The 16,291-nt window shown below is 40.2% G+C and overlaps 1 protein-coding gene across 2 annotated transcripts in view; it reads right to left on the bottom strand.

Moving 5' to 3' along the window:
• The window catches only part of RRP15 (ribosomal RNA processing 15 homolog), a 40,407-nt gene extending 28,588 nt beyond the window's left edge, over positions 1–11,819 (bottom strand). For both annotated transcript variants that reach the window (XM_047076557.1, XM_047076558.1), the window contains exon 1: positions 11,645–11,819. In XM_047076557.1, the coding sequence (XP_046932513.1) occupies positions 11,645–11,789 (145 nt within the window). In that variant the 5' untranslated portion in view covers positions 11,790–11,819. The remainder of the gene's footprint in view (positions 1–11,644) is intronic.
• Between the last annotated feature and the right edge of the window lie 4,472 nt (positions 11,820–16,291).

The following is a 16,291-nucleotide window of genomic DNA, read 5'->3' on the forward strand; positions in this document are numbered from 1 at the left end:
CTCAGCCATCAAGGTAGCAGCAGGTACTGACTGGGGGCAGTGTAGGGTGTGTTCAAGTCCATGGGCCTTAATTGTGTCATTAAACTACTCAAAGAGACTAATGAAGATTATATTTTTAAAACGATTAACAAACAACTTTAATCATCAAGAAAATGGTATAATGTCTCCATGGTACAGGAAGTCAGAATAACCTCTCTGGAGATTTGACCCAGAGATTTAAAATTCTCTGTGTGTGTGAAAATCTATAAAACAAACATAAAAACACAGTCTTCTTTTATAGAATTTGCACATAACATTATAAAGTTAGGTGTTTTAACATCTCTGAAAAATAATCTAATAAAGTAACATCCACCCAAGATACTGATGATTAAATGGCAACTGAATGACAACATCAAGTTCTGAGCCGCGGCTATGAAAGTGGACTGCTGGAATTTTATCGTGCACAATCTCCACGAAAAGTACAGATGGGTTATTTGCCACCTGTCCATCTGGGTTGGTTTTTTTTTTTTTTTTAATGTTTATTTATTTTTGAGAGAGAGAAAAAGGGAATGCAAGTGGGAGAGGGAAAGAGAGTAGTGGGGACAGAGGATCCTAAGCAGGCTCCATGCTAACAGCACAGAGCCCCATGTGGGGCTCGAACTCACAAACCATGAGATCACGACTTGAGGGGAAGTCAGACGCTTAAACTGACTGAGCCACCCAGGCACTCCTGCCAGCTTGTTCATCTTTTAAGACTCAAATAGCTGGGGTCAGAAGGTCGGCAGAAAGAAGAGTCTAATCAGTGGCCTTGCCTAAAAATCAACTTGCTGAGAAGCTCTTGAACCTTAAGTTTTGCATGCTTTCTCAACTTCCGGAGCTCAATGCACTTGACCAACAGGACCACCAGCATGGTATGCCTACATCGACAGGAGCCACAGCCTTCTGGACAGCTTCTGTTTTGTTCTTCAGAAGCCTATGGAGCTTATTAGGAAATCCTTCAAAGGAGACAATCATCCAACAGCTTAGTAACTTGGAATATTTCTTCATAAGCAGAAGAGGAGCTAAAAAAGCACCGCGTTCTGGGGAGTCTGTGCTGGGTCTATCTCCCCGCACCAGAGTGAAGCATCATAACCAGGACATCTGCTCCTACCTCTGAGAAGTCTCATTGTTTTTCGTTCTTACTTCAAAATAACCTGCCTGCCCCTCAACTCAACACCCCCCTTCCTTAAGTAATTTCAATTAAATGTGCATATTGTTTTAAATATCCTTTCTTTTTTCCCCTTAATTCAGCTTATTGTCATGACAAAAATAAAAGGAGCTGAATGTATAGTCAGCTGGTAACTTCTGGGTGATCCTCTCTCTCTCTCTTGTAGGTCATGAATTAAGAGAGATGTGCCAGAAAGATCTGACTTTGCTAGTCATTGTAATACCTGCAATTCTGCTATTAATACCTTTATTTAAGTATTGGGAATTTATGAAATGAAAAAGATGTAAAACCAAATTATTTAATACATTTCAGATGAAAATTTCTAACATTAGGAAACGGAAAATAAAAACATATGAAACATTTTACACATATAGAAAAAAATGAACCTCAAGCACATACGCAAAAATAAAGTATCTTCAAAGCGTGATAAGTGTGTCAATGTTATCAAAAAGTAAATGAGATAATGGGAGAAACTGCTAATAATTCTACTGCCCTACTATGCTATGCTGCACATTTCTTTTCCTTTCTTTTTTTTTTTTTTTTTTTGAGAGAGAGCGAGCACGAGTGGGACAGACACAGAAAGGGGGGGAGGGGAGGAGAGACAGAGAGAGAGAGACAGAGAGAGTCTTAAGCAGGCACAGAGCCCAGTGAGGAGCCCCACACAACCTTGAGATCATGGCCTGAGCTGAAATAAGGAGTCAGGACATTCTGCACATTTCTTTATAAAGAGAAAAAAATTTTAAGTAGAAACTCATTTGCCACATATTTAATCTGAAGCTTTCTCTGTATCCTGCATGCTGGGTAAATGTACAAAATCTAACAAAGTGTGACTGTAAGCTTTGACAAGCAAATACAGGTGATTTAAGAACTTTATTATTTATAAAACATTTTAAAAAGTGCCTAGATTTTGCCAAACAAAAGCTTTTAGCACCATCATTCAATTCAATGAGTCTGACTGTCTACTATATACCAGATTTCAGAGTCACACAGTTTTTCCCTGAGAAGCATCTCCTAGGACCAGTGTTCCCTGGAAAGTACACTGAGAAACAAAGTTTAGAGAATGTAATTGGACGGAAAAAAATATACATGTTTTATTCCTGAGTTAGTAGCACTGCACCAATATTAAAAGCAAAATAAACAATTCTGTGACAAGTGCTTCTCCTAGTAAGAAATGAATCTAAATGTGAAGAGGCATAACAGCTTAAAAGTTTGTGTTGATGAAGAAGAGCTGGGTGATTAAAAACAGAAGTCTACCAGCTCCTGGTAAAATGGCAAAACTACAATACTGACATCTAGTGTTTTGTCCTGATGAATTCACACACAAACTGCAACAAATTTCACGTTTTCAGTTGCACTGTAAAGGCAGCCAAAAGACTTTACGACTGTAATAAGCTACTCCAATTCTCTATTTCTAAACTTTAGTTATTTTTCTTGATGTTTCTTACTCAGACTATCGCAATTTGCATATTCTAGGCACACAATAAATCCATGAAAAGTTTTATAACACCATTTTATACAACCCATATAAACCAATTAAAAAATCCCAAAATATCCACATGATTCATAAATTTTGATCTTTAACGTTTATTTATTTTTGGGACAGAGAGAGACAGAGCATGAACGGGGGAGGGGCAGAGAGAGAGGGAGACACAGAATCAGAAACAGGCTCCAGGCTCTGAGCCATCAGCCCAGAGCCCGACGCGGGGCTCGAACTCACGGACCGCGAGATCGTGACCTGGCTGAAGTCGGACACTTAACCGACTGCGCCACCCAGGCGCCCCTAAATTTTGATCTTTAAAAAGAAGTTCTAACTCAGAGGTGTCAGGCATTCACTGCAAAAATGGAAATGATCAGGTTTTATAGAAATAAAAAAAATGTCAATGTAATGAGGTCCTCCAGCATACTAAAAAACAGGATTTACTTCAAGGATACCGAAGATAAAGCAAATCAGAAAGTAGAACTGGTTCTTAAAATTTCACTGTACACTATGAAAATGAGATTTTTTTTTGAATTTTCTACTAACTGATCTTTAACAACAGAAGTTAAGTGAATATATCCACAGCACCATATAAGTAAAACCTCCTTTGAAGTCTTGTGTGTTACCTTAAACATTAACTCTAAGTTTACATCCTATTTTTAAAATCTGGAAATTAAGGAAGGGCTACAAAGAATGCTTACTGGAAGTAATAACTAAAGGTTCCAATGTAACTTTCTGCATTCATGGAAATATTCTATCGGAGCTGCCCACTAACCACCAGGTATTAGAATCTACTGAAGTGCTTCCAATGAGGCCAGGACACCTGAGGAACTGAATTTTTAATCCCTTTACATTTAAAAAGCCACGTGTGGCTAGCGGTTACTACCTACCATACTGGCAGGCCAGGGTTAGAGCTCTGCGGTACTGTGGTAGGCATGGGCATTTCCATCTCCTGCTGCCTTCTCCCCACACTTCCAGCTCCCTTTCAAATTTACCATCTGTCTCTGATCCCAGATTTAGGGAGCTACTTTCCTTAGCCTTTGGAAATGGGATAAAGTTTTAAGAAGACTCAGTCCTTCAATATTTATTGGGCATTCATGAATGATGGGGAAGGAAAGGGAAAGTGAAAAATCTAGATGTAGGTTTCTCTCCTTGAAGAAGTCACATGTTTTAGTAGGGTCGATAAATCCACTAACCAACTGCAAAATTTGGTTTTACAATTTGTAAAATTCGTAAGTGCTCTTTTGGAAAAGAAAAGGTAATGAGGAAAGGGTGACTGGGGATATCTTTAACAAAGGATATTAAAGTTACTTCTTAGGTTAAGCAAGGGTTTCAATGACAAGAGAAGGGAGGAGGCCAAGGAAGTAAGATTCCACAACCCAGGGGCATTGAAAGAGGCAGGGGGCATGATCACTAAAATCTAGAACCAAAAACGTCCTAGATCTGAATCAATGCCCTGTATAAAAATTAAAATTATTATGATCATCATTATTATGGGCATTCCAGGCAGCATAAACCAGCACGTCCAAAAGCATGGGAATGTTAAAGGTGAAATGTTTATGAAATGACAACAAGTTCAGACCAGCTGAAACCGGATCTGGGAACTGGAAAGTAAGGACTGAGTATAAAAAGCTGGCTGGTTTATAAAAAAGCTGGTCTGATTTACGATCCAAGAAATAAAATATGCACATTAACCCCCAAATTAAAACCAAGCAGTTTAAAATTACAGCACTATACGTGTGTTCCAGTAAGAGGCCAAATTTCTTGTGTTTTTTTCCTTTTGGTACTTACCTTAGGACTTTATTTTTAAACAGTTTCTCTATTGGATTAAGAAGGTTGTTCTTTTAAAATACAAATACCATCTGGGAGCATTAAGGCTATTGGTTAACATTTAACTTACTTCACACCTTTAGAATTTACTCTAAATCAAACAGAATCCCTCATAAAAACTTGGTAGACATCAGCTAGTGGTAGTTAAAAGTATGAAAACAGAAGTCTGGCTGCCTGAATTCAACCTCAACTCCAGATATAAATCTATGTGACTTTTCTGACGGTTATTAAGTTCTCTGCCTTAGTGTCCTCACTTGTAAAAATGGCAATAAAATAGTATCTACTTCAGTATCTGATACCGTTTATGACGATTAAGAGTTAATATATATAAAGTACTTAAGAGAGTGCCTAGCCCATAGTAAACATTTAAGTGTTGATTACATATCACACACATCAGACACACATGATAAGAATTTTAATGTGGTTGTGGAGAAGGAGAAATGAACAAGCAAGGAACACCTCTGGTAGCCGGAATCTACAAGACATGTGAAGAGTTGAATGGGAATCTTTGGACGACCAGTTAGTTATACAGCTCAAGGATGACAAGCTCAGGTTATAAAATCAGACAGACTTGGCATTAAGTCCTGATTCCATTACTTCCCAACAGTATTGTCTACTCTTTGTCTCAGTTTCTTTGTAGCAAAACAGGCATGAAAACAGGATTTACCTCATTGATTTGTTATGTTGATTAAATGAGATAACACATGAAAAGCACTTCCTACAGATCTGGTAGTCAACATGAAATAAATAACAGAGAGTAACCAGGCAAACAAGGACACTGAAAACCTGGAAGACAGACCAGAGATGAGAGACAGGAAAAGCTTTAAGGATGCCAAAAGGGGCACCTGGGTGGCTCAGCCAGTTGAGTGACCGACTCCGGCTCAGGTCATGATCTTGCAGTTGGTGGGTTCAAGCCCTGCGTAGGGCTCTATGCTGACAGCTCAGAGCCTGGGGCCTGCTTCAGATTCTGTGTCTCCCTCTCTCTCTACCCCTCCCCGCTCGTGCTTTGTCTGTCTCTGTCTCTCTCTCTCTCTCTCAAAAATAAACAAACATTTTAAAAAATTTAAAAAAGAAAAGGATGCCAAAAAACAGAGGGTAAAACAAATTTTGCTTCCATTACAATTCTATCTACTGTCTCAGTTACAGCCTATAAGGCACGTGCCAGGGAATTATCAAGTGAAGACTAATTTTGACTTTATTTTAGAAGTGATCAACGTCACTGTCCCATGACTTTTTTTTTTTTTTTAAGTAAGCTCTACACTCAAAGTGGGGCTTGAACTAACGACCCCACGGCAAGAGCTGGATGCTCTACCAACTGAGCCAGCCGGGTGCACCATGTGCCACAACTTTTCAAAGTACTCTAAAATACTGACAATTCTAACTAGCTAACATGTATTTAGAGCAAGACACTATTTTTATTGTTTTTAAAGTGTATTTATTTTGAGAGAGAGAGAGAGAGAGAGAGCACGCACCAGGAAGGGACAGAGAGAGAGAGAGAGACAGACAGAGAATCCAAGCAGACTCTGATGTCAGCACAGAGCCTGATGTGGGGCTTGATCTCACAAACTGAGATCATGACCTGGGCCAAAACCAAAAGTTCGATGCTTAAGCAACCAACTGAGCCACCCAGGCATCCGGATGGAGCAAGATACTATTTAAATAAACACTTTTTATGATTACCATTTCATCTTCAAAACACTCTATGAGTTGCTCTTATTCTTCTATTTACACAGGGGATGATTCCAAAGCTTAGAAAAGTTAAAAATCTGTCCAAAGTTACAAAGTTAACGGGACAGAGAAATACAACTGTTTGATTCCTGAGGCCCTAGAAAGCTTTGAATCAAAGATTCAACTCAGACTAATCTGTACTGAGCTAAAACAGAAAATATTCATTAAATAATTTAAGAAAGCTTGAATTAAAAAGAAATTTCTAGGGGCACCTGGGTGGCCAAACTGGTTAAGCATCTGATTCTTGATCTCAGCTCAGATTGTGACCTTGCAGTCTTGAGATTAAGCCCCTTGCTGGGCTCTGCCCACTTGGGATTCTCTCTCTCTCCCTTTCTCTTTGATCCTCCCCACCTCACATGCTCATGCTCACGCTCTCCCTCTCTCTCAAAATAAATAACTAAACACTAAAAAAAAATTTTTCTAAGCCTCAGTAACCAGAAGAGTCCCTTCCTCATCCCCATTCTGAGTCTGCCTAAGAATGCACATTGCCCTAGTTATCAAGAGTTTTGAAACTACTGCTCCCCATTCTAGTTGTAAATCATTTGTTCTGCTCAAGCCACATGATCTTTCCTGCCAATTACTACTGAATTTAGAATATTCAAAATTGATGTTTTAAAAAATTTTAAAGCACTTATCTTTGAAAAAAATGAAGTCATCCCAGCTTTCCATAAAAATAACCAAAATTAAAATTAAAGTTCTACTATAAGACAAATTAAAAGATGTGTTATCTAGGCAAGCCAAAGCATAGGGCCTGGAGGTAGTTTGTTTCCTGAGTCTGTCCTATAAATTGTTAAACTACTCAAGTAGGACTACGATATATTTCATTTCTTAGACGTGTTCCTTTGCTATTTTTAAGTAACTTACATGATGAAGGAAGCTATAAGCTACAGTTTGATGAAAAGCACATTTATCTGCTAGGTTATTATATCTAAAATACAGCTTTATAGTTTATCAAAAATGAGGCGATAGCTCTTAGGACCTTCTAAACTGGATTGTTATCAAGTCTTGTGTTAGACGTATATGGCCATTTTTCACATATGTGACCATAACAATTTAGAAAACATGAAATTACCATTCTTCTCTGCCAGGTTACAGTCACATGAGCCCATGCTATGAGGGAGGGGTTGATTGCATCATTGCGCTGGATAATGACCGAGGCTTTTTTCACCTGGGTTAATTTACTGACTACAGAACCTTTTTTTTCAAACAGACTACAAGCTTAAGAATAAAGTTAGCATTGTGTCTAAACCTCCAACACTGCATCAATTCAATAAATCTGAGTAGTTCCAGGATAACACAGAGATGGAGGTTATCAACCTCCCCTGCATGATACTTGATATCATCAACCATTGTTTTTACGTCTTCACCTGACTTGTTTTACTAACTAGGGAGGCTATGTGTGCCTGTGTGTGTTTTAAGAATACAAACTTAAGAACCAACTATACACTGTATCAGAACCTGCAAGAAGGTATCAGTTCAATAAATTTGAGCAGTTTAAGGTTAACTCAGATACAGGTGTCATCATCCCCTTTATAATGCTTGATATTTTACCTCCCACATAGCTCTGATTTGTAATCACTTGTGATACTACTATGATCAAATTCCAAACCTTACTGAAAAGTATTACAATTTACTAAAATTCAGTCTGAATCATTTTGCTATCAGGTAAGTTTACATTACATACACTTTGTTAATTTTACCCTCAACAACACCTACTACAAGAGAAAAGTGTAAAAAATCACAGTAAGTGAAACTTCCAATTTATTCAGTGACTAACTAAATGGATATTAAGTACTATATCATGTATCAGGTTCTATGCCAAATTCTGATACTGCTGTTACCAAAGCTGACAAACTCTCTTATCAGAACCAGGAAACTTCTGCAAAGTCTCACAACAATACTTAAGAGTTTTACACTGGTAAAAGCATCTATGTATATATACACTTTTATGTTTCTTACATAATGTGTCAAAACAAATTAAAGCCAGAGGGAGAAGTTCAAACAATGCATGGGTTATACCTGTGTGTTTTCTACGAAATTTAAGTAGCATCTTGCTAAATGAATTTGCTTTCAAATATTCATGATAAGGCACATCTTTATCAATTTTTAGGATCCAATTAAAGTTCAAAGAAAGGCCTCTGATTCAGTTTCCTGATAAAATGAGTCGGTACACTTCACTTTAATAAGCCTATAATTTGCACACTGATTCATTGATGTGTCTGAAGCCAAATTCAATCTTCTGCCTTTAAAGTTTCTCAGCGTCCATTAGCTGAAATTTTTTGAAACCTTACTAGTTCTGCTAAGGCCACACGTACATAAATAACTGAACTACCAAAGATGGGTCACCTTTCCAGAAACAACTGATTTCATGAGAGGAAAACAGCGAATCCTTATATTAAATAACAAATTCTGAATTAGACAAAGGGAGGACGTGCCATCTTATAACCAATGGACCTACATTACTCAATGTATTATTCAATAAAAGGCTTTTTATAATTTACCTCTGTTGCAGAGGTACAGTCTAAATCCTGAAGGAAATCCTGATGGAGACGATGAAGTCAAAACTTACAGGGTACAGACCAGAAAGTGAAGAGAAAAGAAGTAGGGGTCAAGAGTGTAGACACTAAAGCCAAACTTCAATAATGGCTGTCATTTATCAACCCGATGATCAGCTTATGTATTGGGATAAGCAGATTATAACTTCTCTGGGGTCTCAGTTTCCCATAAGTAAAGTAAAAATAATATCTATTTCATAGGGCTGTTGTCAGAATTAACTGCACTGATGCACCTATGAGGAGCATAGAACAGTACATCGAAATGCTCAAAAAATATAGCTGTTATTATGTAATTGCTCTACCAGTAGAGTACACCCAAAATTTATGGTGCTGTGAGTTTTTTGGTAAGTTGGTTATTTGGAAAACTGAATGTTTTCCTTCTGAAAAACATTTCAAGTGGGTCCCTTCTCTCTCTTCAGAGTCCTGTCCTAGTGCAAGCCCTGACACAGGTTTGCAACTGCCAATCAATGGTTCTGGCACTCCATGTCAGTCGCCATACAGCCGGCAGTGGTATTTATAAACATGTGTCATCCTCTGCCTTAAAAGTTCTCAATTGCTCCCTACTCCCTACAAATGGAGAGTCCAATCTCCTTCATACGACACACAAGGCTCTTTACAATCTGGCTTCACCCTCTGTTCCCAGTTTCACTTGTTTAACTTCTTTGAATAGCTACAGCCATAGCAGACAATTCATTGTGTCCTAACTAGCCCACACATCTTAAGAGACGGCGTGCCATCGTACTTGCTTTTTCCTGTAGGCCTGAGGAAACTGTCATCTCCACCCCCAGACTTAGGAAATTATTCATCCTTCTAAGGCCTAGATGAAATGCCACCTTATCCATTTATTCAACAAGAAAATCTACCTAATACTAAAATACGCAAGGAAGGGCCTATGAAAATAAATAGGACATAGTTCCAGCATTTGGGGAACCTATATCTATAAGGAGAAAGACATGTTAAAATAATAACAGAGTATACTCTGAGTAATACGTGTAAGACAGAAAGCAATGCCTAAGCTGGGTTCTACGGGATATGAGTTTCTGTTTCCATCCTTATACCATTTTAATTGGACCGTGATTGTAACAACTACTTTTTAATAATACTCAAAACATACTGCAGTCCTGTGTTTAATATCTATCTTCCCTAAGACTATAATTCTAGAGCAGAAGTTTATTCATCTTTTGTATCCTCAACATGAAGTCATCCAACTACATTAGATAATTAGGTTTCCACATTACCCCAGACCTTTCTTAATCCACAATGTAATGGATCTACAGTAGTGAGAGAACCTCAGGACCTAATCAGCATTGACAATACTGCACTGAGAAGTCAGAACAGCTCTAACTTGGAATTATTCAGTACTTGAACAGACAAATCTGATTGACACCCAAATTTGTAAGCAGTACTGACATTCTGCTTCAAATGCAGGGTTTCTTTCTCTGACAACCCCACATGAACTAGTCTGTTGAGTACAAGAAATATCAGAACCACAACTTCTAATTCCTGCTCAACAAATGGACCGTTTTCCTCAACTCCTTTGAAAGGGGATGAGGAGTGTAATTACCTAGAGACTGCAGTAGTAAATGGCAGTTTCTTCTTCTTGGTCTTGGGAAGTCCAGGTTTATCCATTCATTTACTTAAATTTCTGTGAAAAATCCAGTATGCAGCTGGCACTGTTTTACGTACTAGGAAACAGCAATCTCTACTCTTAGGGAACGTACATTCCAGCTGGGAGAGATGCAGAGCAATTACACAATATGTCAGATGATTGGGGAAAGACAGAAAAAGAAAGCCTGAGAAGTCAAAAAATGAAGGCAGGGAGGCAAGATGAAGGAAGAGCAGTGGCAGTACGTTGCGGAGGGTGATCAGGGACAAGTCTTGCAGATAAAACACTGAATCAGAGATGGAAGGAAGTGAGGGAGAAACACGCAAGCATTTGAAAAATACTCCAGGCAGTGAAGCCCCAGGGAACGCTGAAACCCTGGTGTGGGAGCCTGTCTGATGTGTTAAATCACAAGGATATCAATGAGGCTAGATTACAGTTAGTACTTAGTGGGGGGCAGAGTAGGAAATTAGGAGAGAAGATGGCCTGAAGGTCACCATACAATCTAAGGATTCTGGATGTTATTCTGAGATGGGGAGCCACTGGACCATCTTGAGCAGATAACTCCCATGACCTGTACGTTGTAAAAGAGTAACTCTGGCTATTGCAAAGCTCTAGCTAGTACAAAGGAGCAATAACTGGACCGCAGAAGGTCAGGGGCTGTCTGTAATTTCTTGTAACCTAAGAAGTTAATGTCAAGGACGAAGGTAAAGAGGTGCAGCACGGTCACATCAGGGCTGAAGGCCTCAGAGTATCTTTCCTTCCTTTCGATAGCAAGCGTTTCTGAGAGTTCAACTGATACTTTTATTCTACTTCAACCATGTACTCGTTTCCTTCATCGCTATCAGGTCTCTAACTCCCAGAGTCACGCAACTACCACACAAGAAAAGTCAAGTAGACCACCTCCCTCCCTCTAACCTCTTTTGGCCTTTTGCTCCTTCCCTACGAAACCTATCCCACTCGTAATTTCAAATGGCCCCCCTTCCTTTTGCCTTCCGTCTCTGTAACCTTTTTGCTTCTGTCAGCACTAGTTTCATCCGTTTTCATTAATAACAGTGACAATGGAAATGTGTAGTAAAAGAATATGGAGTTTCAAAGCGTCTGCCCCCTGAACACCGCTTCCTCGTCTTCTCACTGGGCCCAAATCGCCCCTTCGAGGCCACGCCGAGATAAAACTAGCGGCAAAGCGACTCGCATCCCCTCCTTGCCACAAGTTCAACTGGGTCTTCTTTTTCAGCAGCCAAAGCTCAACCCTAGTACGTTACCTCCACTGTCGGCAGCGTCTTTGCCCTCTTCTTCCAGCTCCGAAGCCACTGCCTGGGCTACCATTTTCATCTTCTTTTTCTTCTTCAGTGAATTTTTCAGCCTTTTCCCCGCACCCACACGTGAGTCCCGAGCGGCCGCGGCCATCTTTCCTCACCGGAAGCGACCCGTGAGAATTGCGACCGGTGGTAACAAAAAGAACTTCCGCATTTAGTTCCGGGAACACAAGGTTCCGGGGCGGGGCTGCCTAGCCGGGAGTTCCGGGATGGGGCCTCAGACTGTGAATTGGTGAGTGTCCAGGTGAGGTCCGCTCCTGGGAGAAAAACCATCGGTGACTGTACGTTCTCAGCCGACTCCTCGGCCAGCTCGCCCTTGCCCTGGACCGCTGCCGCAACCAGGAGCGGTTCACTTTGATTTCCTCCCTACACCGCTTCCCGAAAGTTGGTTTAGGAGGTTCCTCCAGTGCCCCTCCCGGGCCTACTAACCGCGCCCACAGCTGGGAAGCGAGAAAAGCGTGCTCGGCGGTGCCGATTAGAATATCTGTATCCTCCCCTCTCCCCATGCACCACCGCCAGAGACTCACAGCGTAACACACCGGATCTGTCTCAAAAACTTAATCACATAATCTCCCTCTGATTAACCCTTGCCGTGGCTTCCAATCGCGAAACGAATAGAATGTCGCATTCTTCCCCTGGGTTCGAGGTGGCACGGGGCCCAGGCCGCCCTCTCCTGCGGGCCTAGCTCTGGCTCCGACCGCGCAGAGCGGACGTGGCGTGCGGATCCTTTGCTTCCACGCGGTGCTCCTGCCTCCCTCCCCGGCCAGCTTCTCCCCAAGGCCAGCCTCTGCCTGTGCAGCGCCTCCAGGCAGCTACTGCAATCTGCCCCTGCCGTTCCCCGCCCCTCCCACCCAAATTGTTGGCTCCTTCAAAGTAGGGACCATAGCTCATTCTCCATTCCATCCCTCAGGCTAGCAAAGCTGGCCCAGAGTAGGTGCTCAAAAAACATCTTTGGAGGGGGTGAATTAATGAATGACAATACAACTATTGACAAAGTTGATAAGTCAGACTAAGACAGTAAAACTTGGCATCACGTTCTGTAGGCCAGATACATTCCAAATAAAGTCTTCCCTTCTTGGTTTTTCATACCTAAAATCTGTAAAGGAGTACAGATTTCTCATTTCCGCACATCCCAGCTGGTGTTTATGGGGGGACGGGGGATTATATTTACATAACCCCAAACTCAATATGTTTTAAAATAAAACGCTGTTTTGTTTTTAACAGCACAGGAAGTGTTACATTCCAAATACAATTGGTGAAAAGGATAAAATTCCAGCATAAATCTTTTGAAAAGTGCAATTGCTGTCAACTCCAAAAGTACATCCCCTTAGGATATAGCTGGGACAGAGAAGTTGCCCAATCCTGGTCAGTGTCCATCTGCCATTCAGTGTCAGTCACCTGTGACCTGCTGACTTTCATACTTAACCCTTGTTTTTGCCTACTGTTCTACATTGAGTTCAAAACAAAGTTGGGAAAGCCTTGAAGAAAATTGCAGGCAAGGAAGCAAACCTGAGAGAGAAAGATGCTTACAGTACAAAGGAGGCGGTGTGGCATCCAGGTACCATTTGCCAATATTACTGGAGGTCAGCATTTTACATCTTAATGTGATGGTTTATTTATACGTAGGGATTTACTATGTTTAGCTGCAACTTAAGTTGCTTGGGGACTTGAATTGGTTGATGGGTATTCATTCAATTTTTTTCTTTTTTAAAAGTGACACAAAATAGGCTCCAGATTTTCCTGCAGAAATGTGATTTTCAGAAAGGGATTACTACTACTAAGTGGGAGATTCCTGTATTAACGTATTTAATCTTCACAATAAGCCAGTGAGCTAGGTACTATTGTTCCTGTTTTAAAGATGAGGAAACTGAGGCACAGAGAAGATTAAATAATTGCTCAAGGTCATGCAGCCAGGAACTGACAGCATCGCATTCAAACCTAAGTAGTCTGCTCCAGGGTCTGTTCAACCACGGAGCTATACTGCCTATTCATACTGTTGCACTTGTGCATTTAACAAGTAGGTACTGAGAGCAGACAATGGAAATTTCTGGCAAGCACTGGAATTCATAAATTTAAAAAATGACAAATTTCTGCCCTTATAATGAACTAAGATAATTGAAAGGTTTGCAAATAAAATATCCATTGTATGGTGGAAATGACTAAAGTCACCTATATCCTTGTATAAACGTACCCATGACAGTTGTCAGCTTGTTACCTCTCAGTGCCACATTCACCCTTTTTGGCTGCTCTCTGAAAAAACAGGCAGATCCTTTAAATATTTTTCTGTTGCCTACCAGCAGGACGTTGTCAGTAGAGGGCACTATAATGACATTGTAAGAAGAAGGAGCCCTCTTCCCAGGACGAGTATGATCCTCTGTTCAGACTCCTGCCTTAGCTTTTCTATCCCCAAACTCCTGTGGTACAGAAACCAGCATCTGGTTTCTGCAATGCACAGTGGTCAGCAGTACCTAGTGGCCAGCAGCTTTCCCCGGCCAACCCCCTTATGCATCACATAGCAGAATACTTCCAGCAGGACACCTGCCCATGAACAATTTTCTCTGGCACCTTAAAGGGCAGCAATTTCCAGAAAGTTCTGGAGGGTAAATTTCCAGCAAGTGTTGCTGGCTCAGCCCCAGTGAGCCACTGCTATGCCCTTTCCAACAAGATCTGAACCTCAGTTATGTGTGTGAGTTTGGTGAGGGACTTCTTCCTTCGGTGCTTTATTTCGCTCTGGGGGTATTCTCTGTTCCTTTTATCTGCTGTTACTATACCCCTTAGAATTCTCTTCATTTCTGACTAGCCAATCCCTTGTTACTCCAGTGCTCTGTTATAGTTAACCATTCTTTATATTAAACATTCCTATTTAAATTGCTAAGTAATTTTCATCTCCTGATTGGCCCTGACTGATACAAAGCTAGAATAAGTGGTGTGATGGAAATATTATCAGCACCCACATACTGTCCCTGCCTGCCTACAGCACTATTAGAAAGTTCCATAGAGGGTTAGTCATTTTTGGAAGAATCAGAGGAATTAAAAGAAAGATTCCTTGTTAAAACACACCAATATTTATAGGAGGAAAACAAATAAAATAATTTCTTCCAGGTGACTTGCCCCAGCTTGGCTGATGTCAGTACACTGAAGTGCTCTAAACTGAGGAACACGGAACAGATCAGAGGAAAGGTAATTGCACAGTGTATCTGGAGCAGAGGGCGCTGCTATCTGTCAAGGTCTGAATGCAAAAATGGTTGGACAGGGGCTGTGGATAGAGATTCTGGGTAAGTGATAGTTCAGGGGCTCTCTACACAGAGAAAAATCTATGAAGGGAGACCATAAAGAGAGAGAAGATATCTTAGTGACTATTAACACTGCTACTTGGGAAAGCACAAGAAAGAGGGATGGGGATAGAGAGTTAGGAGAAGGAAAAGCACCGCTGGGACAAATTCCCCCAAAGAAGAGATTGTCAGTGATGTTAAATCCTACTGTGATCTCAAAGGAAAAGAAATCACAAAATTTAATTGATGTGTCACTTTAATGAGAGATATAAAGGAAAATTTTTAAAAACTGAGATTATATATTGTGTTCCTAAAGGAGAGATCAAGTGTTGTGAAGTTATTTATTTATGCCAACCCAAATCCCATTTGAATAAATTTTGGGAGAGAAGAGGCAGAGAGTAATGTCTTGATAAAATAATTCTAAGATTCAAAATAAGTAAATGAGAATAATATTTTTTAAAAAGACGAGACTTGAGGTGAAGCTTCTCTGTTTAGATATTAGAATATTATAAGTGTATGGTAATTCAATTTTTGTTTGATGTTTACTTATTTTCGAGAAGAGAGAGAGCATGAGCGGGGTAGGAGAGAGAAAGACGGAGACACAGAATCTGAAACAGGATCCAGGTTCTGAGCTGTCAGGACAGAGCCCAACACAGGACCTGAACTCACAGACTGTGCGATCATGACCTGAGCCAAAGTTGGACGCTTAACCGACTGAGCCACCCAGGTGCCTCAAGGGTATGGTAATTAAAATGTACAAATCAAAAGAAAAAACAAGGGTAAATGAAACAAATTCTAGAATATATAAAAACAAAATATTACACAGGAAGTATCATGAATAAAAAAGGGGCATTATGCAACACTTATTTCAGTAAAATTAATTTACAGAGAAAAATAAGATTAGAGGCTCACATCTTACGCTAAAATTAATTCCAGAATTAAATACGAAACAAAATGTAAAAAAAAAAGAAAAAATAACCGATTTATTGGGATTGTACAAACAACTCTCCAAATTTAAAATCAATGAGAGTGAGTTCTAAAAACAAGAACAATAGATGTAATATATAAACACCAAAAACTGTAGGGGCTCCTGGCTGGCTCAGTCAGTTAAGCACCTGACTCTTGGTTTCGGGTCAGGTCTTAATCTCTTGATTTCATGGGTTCGAACCCCGCATCAGGCTCCGTGCTAACAGTGCAAAGCCTGCTTGGGATTCTCTTTCTCTCCCTTGCTCTCTGCCCCTCCCCCACTCACGCTGTCTCTGTCTCTCTCAAAATAAATAAATAACCTTAAAAAAACTATATATCTAAAAAAATAGCCAAA

Source organism: Lynx rufus, unplaced genomic scaffold (genome assembly GCF_022079265.1).
Source record: "Lynx rufus isolate CCGP_SWC_20201006 ecotype Redwood Valley unplaced genomic scaffold, mLynRuf1.p SCAF_15, whole genome shotgun sequence".
Classification (NCBI taxonomy): domain Eukaryota; kingdom Metazoa; phylum Chordata; class Mammalia; order Carnivora; family Felidae; genus Lynx; species Lynx rufus.